Source organism: Hyperolius riggenbachi, chromosome 12, assembly GCF_040937935.1.
Source record: "Hyperolius riggenbachi isolate aHypRig1 chromosome 12, aHypRig1.pri, whole genome shotgun sequence".
Lineage (NCBI taxonomy): Eukaryota > Metazoa > Chordata > Amphibia > Anura > Hyperoliidae > Hyperolius > Hyperolius riggenbachi.
Window position 1 is genome coordinate 222,453,904 of NC_090657.1, and position 6,000 is coordinate 222,459,903.

Here is a 6,000-nt window from a genome sequence, read left to right on the forward strand (position 1 = left end):
TGTGGTTCTGCTATGAACTCACCCTTTCTGGCCCCTCTATGCACACTGCCTGTGTGTTATTTAGATAAGAGAGAAGAGAGAAGCTGCTCTAATCAGCTGGATAAATCGTCCTCTGAGCTGGCTGGGCTTTCACATACTGAGGAATTACAAACAAGGGCAAAGCTGTTTGCAGGAAGAAAAGAGCAGCCTGAAACTTCAGTGCATGGGGGAAAGAAACACACAAATGATCTCTTGAGATGCAAAAGGAAGGCTGTATACAGCCTGCTTGTGTATGGATGTATTTTCTATGTGTGGACATACTGTACATCAACCTACTTCCTGTTTTGGTGGCCATTTTGTTTGTTTACAAACAAAACTTTTTAAAACTGTTTTTAACCACTTTTAATGCGGCGAGGAGCGGCGAAATTGTGCTAGAGGGTAATAGGAGATGTCCCCTAACGCACTGGTATGTTTACTTTTGAGCGATTTTAACAATACAGATTCTCTTTAACATTCTGTGTTTACACATTAGCTGCTCTGCTGAGTGCAACCGATTGCCTTCAAAAGTCGCAGAATGGGTGAAATGAAGTAAACCTGCGTGCAATCACATGATCTGTCAGTATAAACACAGCAAGACCAAGGAGCTCTCCAGACACCACCAAGCAAGAGGCATCACACCATGAAGACCACGGAGCTCTCCAGACACCACCAAGCAAGAGGCATCAAACCATGAAGACCAAGGAGCTCTCCAGACACCACCATGCAAGAGGCATCACACCATGAAGACCAAGGAGCTCTCCAAACCTCACCAAGCAAGAGGCATCACACCATGAAGACCAAGGAGCTCTCCAAACCTCACCAAGCAAGAGGCATCACACCATGAAGACCAAGGAGCTCTCCAAACCTCACCAAGCAAGAGGCATCACACCATGAAGACCAAGGAGCTCTACAAACACCACCAACCACGAGGCATCACACCATGAAGACCAAGGAGCTCTCCAGACACCACCAAGCAAGAGGCATCATACCATGAAGACCAAGGAGCTCTCCAGACACCACTAAGCATCACACCAAGACCAAGGAGCTCTCCAGACACCACTAAGCAAGAGGCATCACACCATGAAGACCGAGGAGATCTCCAAACCTCACCAAGCAAGAGGCGTCACACCATGAAGACCAAGGAGCTCTCCAAACAAGCCAGGGACACAGTTGTGAAATACAAGTCAGGCTTGGGCTATAAAATATCCAAAGCTTTGAATATTACCTGGAGCACCATCAAATCTATCATCTTCAAATGGAAATCACCCCGTAACCACAACAAACCTGCCAAGTGAGGGAAACTCACCAAAACTCACTGGCCTCAATTCACTAAACTTATCTCCTGTCTTTAATAACTCTTCTAGAGTTGTTACCATGGTGATAAGGCATGTAGTATTCAGGAAACATTTTACCTCAGGCAAGCCTAAAGTTAACTCTTCTGTCTTTAAATTAACTCTCCAATCCTTAAAATAACTCCAGAGTTAAAGACAAGCTGTTAATTAACTGCCTGTGAAAATAACTACAGAGGAGGTAAATTAACTACAGAGGAGGTAAATTAACTACAGAGGAGGTAAATTAACTACAGGAGAGGTAACTTAAGGAATGGAGAGATAAGATAACTCTCTCACTGTGTCGTGGTAAGTTTTCTCTTGCTTTATTATCTCCAGCATGATCTTAGTGAATTGAGGCCACAGACTGGGCAAGGAGGGCATTAATCAGGCGCAGCAGAGAGACCAGAGGTAGCCCTGCAGGAGGTGCAGAGCCCCCACCAGAGACTGGAGTATCTCTCCATAAGACCACAATAAGGGATGGAACCCACTAGAGCGTTTGAGTGTTTAGGGAGCGCTTTAAAACACTAGCTATTTCCCTGAACGCTCTGCCAATGTAAGTAAATGTAACAAATTCCACAGTAGCGATTGTGAATAGCAAAATCGCAATCGCGGTACATGCAGCATTTGGTAGCGTGTGCGCTTCACTATAATGCATTGAAGTGCTGGCAAATCGATCATGAATTGCTACACACAGCGATTGGAGTGCGATTTTAAATTACTGCACTGTGAAAAAAAAATGATGATATATTGAAAGGACCAATCAGAATTAAAAAACGCAAAACGCCATCACAATCGCTGGCAAAAAGCTTACACTTTTTAAAATCGCTCCCAAAAGCGCCAGAAAACACTAATTACAAATGCTAGAGATTTGCAGTGGGCTCCAGGCCTGAGCCATACACTCCATAGAGCAGAGGTTTATCCAAGAGTGACAGTACACGGCATTATATGGTATAGTATTTATATTCCACTTGGTGTAATGGCAGCAGTGGGGAGGACAGTATATATACTACAGTTATACGGCATATGGATGGGTATACAGTATATCAGTACATATTATTGTATATACATTACTTACACTCAGGGTAGTGGCATAGGACAGTACATACAGTAGTACATGGGGTGTATATATAGTGCATGCATTATTATATGGGGTATATATATAATACTCGGGGTGAGAACAGTGGGTATATGACATAGCACACACAGGACTGGAGTCGGTACACAAATCATCAGACGACTCAGTTTATAAAACCACTGACTGCCTCCAGGTACCCAAACTTGCTCCAACTCCACAGCCCTGAGAATATGTACAGTTTATGGTGTATACAGTATGCAGGGTATATATAGGCTATACTCACACTGAGTAGGGGCAGCGGCGGGGCACCCCTTCTCTGGTATATACAGTATACACAGTGCCGGATATATATAGTGAATGGTGTATATCCATGGTACAGGGCACTCTGAGTATATTATGTATGCAGCAAGCAGGGTACTCACTCTCTGGGTAAGGCCAGCAGGAGGGCACCCCTCTGCTATATACAGTGTATACAGTATATATAGCATAAACATGATGCAGGGTACTCAGTGACAGTACATGTGTATATAGTGTACACATGGTGACGGGCAGTCAGTGACTATATGATCCATGCATGGTGCAGGGCACTCAGTGAGTACAGTATGATGTATGCATGTTACAGGGTATTCACTCTGCGCAGGGGAACTCCTCTGGTATATATGGTATTTATAGTGTATACAGCATGCAGGGTATATAGGCTATAGATGGTGCAGGGCAGTCAGTGACAGTATATGATGCATTCATGGCACAGGGCATACTCACACTAGGTAAGGGCAGCAGTGGGGTGCCCCTCCTCTGGTGTATATATAGTGTGTGCAGGATATATAGCATATACATGGTGCAGGGCAGTCAGTGCCAGGACAGTATGATGTATACATGGTGCAAGGCAGCCAGTGACTGTACAATATGATGCATACATGGTGCAGGGCAGTCAGTGGCAGTATATGATGCATACATGTGACGGGGCAGCAGTGGCAGTAGATGATGCATACATGTGACGGGGCAGCAGTGGCAGTATATGATGTATACATGGTGCAGGGCAGCAGTGACAGCATATGATGTATACATGTGACAGGGCAGCAGTGACCGTATATGATGTATACATGGGACAGGGCTGCATAGACTCACACTCTGGGCAGAGGCAGCGGCGGGGTGGCCCTCCTCTGGTGTATATATAGTGTGTGCAGCATATATAGCATATACATGGTGCAGGGCAGTCAGTGACAGGACAGTATGATGCATACATGTGACAGGGCAGCAGTGGCAGTATATGATGTATACATGTTACAGGGCAGCCAGTGACAGTATATGATGCATACATGTTACAGGGCAGCCAGTGACAGTATATGATGCATACATGTGACAGGGCAGCCAGTGACAGTATATGATGCATACATGTGACAGGGCAGCCAGTGACAGTATATGATGCATACATGTGACAGGGCAGCCAGTGACAGTATATGATGCATACATGTGACAGGGCAGCCAGTGGCAGTATATGATGCATACATGTGACAGGGCAGCCAGTGGCAGTATATGATGCATACATGTGACAGGGCAGCCAGTGGCAGTATATGATGCATACATGTGACAGGGCAGCCAGTGGCAGTATATGATGCATACATGTGACAGGGCAGCCAGTGGCAGTATATGATGCATACATGTGACAGGGCAGCCAGTGGCAGTATATGATGCATACATGTGACAGGGCAGCCAGTGGCAGTATATGATGCATACATGTGACAGGGCAGCCAGTGGCAGTATATGATGCATACATGTGACAGGGCAGCCAGTGGCAGTATATGATGCATACATGTGACAGGGCAGCCAGTGGCAGTATATGATGCATACATGTGACAGGGCAGCAGTGGCAGTATATGATGCATACATGTGACAGGGCAGCAGTGGCAGTATATGATGCATACATGTGACAGGGCAGCAGTGGCAGTATATGATGCATACATGTGACAGGGCAGCAGTGGCAGTATATGATGCATACATGTGACAGGGCAGCAGTGGCAGTATATGATGCATACATGTGACAGGGCAGCAGTGGCAGTATATGATGCATACATGTGACAGGGCAGCAGTGACAGTATATGATGCATACATGTGACAGGGCAGCAGTGACAGTATATGATGCATACATGTGACAGGGCAGCAGTGACAGTATATGATGCATACATGTGACAGGGCAGCAGTGACAGTATATGATGCATACATGTGACAGGGCAGCAGTGACAGTATATGATGCATACATGTGACAGGGCAGCAGTGACAGTATATGATGCATACATGTGACAGGGCAGCAGTGACAGTATATGATGCATACATGTGACAGGGCAGCAGTGACAGTATATGATGCATACATGTGACAGGGCAGCAGTGACAGTATATGATGCATACATGTGACAGGGCAGCAGTGACAGTATATGATGCATACATGTGACAGGGCAGCAGTGACCGTATATGATGCATACATGGGACAGGGCAGCATATGATGCATACATGTGACAGGGCAGCAGTGACAGCATATGATGCATACATGTGACAGGGCAGCAGTGACAGTATATGATGCATACATGTGACAGGGCAGCAGTGACAGTGTATGATGCATACATGTGACAGGGCAGCAGTGACAGTATATGATGCATACATGTGACAGGGCAGCACTGACAGTATATGATGCATACATGTGACAGGGCAGTACTGACAGTATATGATGCATACATGGTGCAGTGGCAGGAGAGTATATGATACATACATGTGACAGGGCAGCAGTGGCAGCACATGATGTATACATGGTGCAGTGACAGGACAGTATATGATGTATACATGGTACAGGGCTGTAGTGACAGTATATGATGCATACATGTGACAGGGCAGCAGTGACAGTACAGTATGATGTATACATGGTGCAGGGCTGCACAGACTCACACTCTGGGCAGGGGCAGCGGCGGGGCGCCCCTCCTCTGGAACACGCCGTCCACAAACACTCCGTTCTTGCCGAGGCAGCGCAGGTAGAAGCCGTCCCCCTGGTCCTGGCTGGCGGCGCAGATCTCCAGGTGGCGGCGGGAGATGAAGCTGGACGGGCCCATGCTCACATCCACGCTGCCCTGTGACGAGTTGCGTCCGATCGTCACCGAGCGCTTCTTCATCAGATACTCAAACTCCCGGCCCTCCAGCCGGGCCACCACCGCCGCCATCTTCTCTCAGGTGACTCCGGGACCGGCGGCGGCGGCAGCGACAGACAAGGAAAGAACGGGGGGAGGGAGGGCGCAGCCTAACCTGCAGCGCACGCAGCCGCCGCACACCAGCCAATCACAGCCGCCGCGCGTCACGGGGGCGGGGCCGCGCGCGGCCGGTTCGGTTGAGACGTGTGGTGTGACTGGGAAGAGGTCATTGGCGGGCGGGGCTTGGGGCTCGGTTGAGGCGTGCTGCAGTTGACAGCCGGGGGAGGGGTGGTCAAGTTAGGTTGTGACAGGATTGGGGGCGGGGCCTCCTCCGCCTCTCAGCCGGCGGCGTGGCCGGGCCTCCCGCTCTCAACTCACAACACGCGGCGCGTGCACCGAGGGG

At 48.3% G+C, this 6,000-nt stretch overlaps 1 protein-coding gene across 2 annotated transcripts in view; it reads right to left on the reverse strand.

Moving 5' to 3' along the window:
- Positions 1-5,768, reverse strand: part of FOXK2 (forkhead box K2) — a 125,971-nt gene extending 120,203 nt beyond the window's left edge. Inside the window, exon 1 of one of the 2 annotated variants that reach the window (XM_068263505.1) lies at positions 5,362-5,768. In XM_068263505.1, the coding sequence (XP_068119606.1) occupies positions 5,362-5,630 (269 nt within the window). In that variant the 5' untranslated portion in view covers positions 5,631-5,768. The remainder of the gene's footprint in view (positions 1-5,361) is intronic. The other variant, XM_068263504.1, reaches the window with a different exon arrangement.
- Between the last annotated feature and the right edge of the window lie 232 nt (positions 5,769-6,000).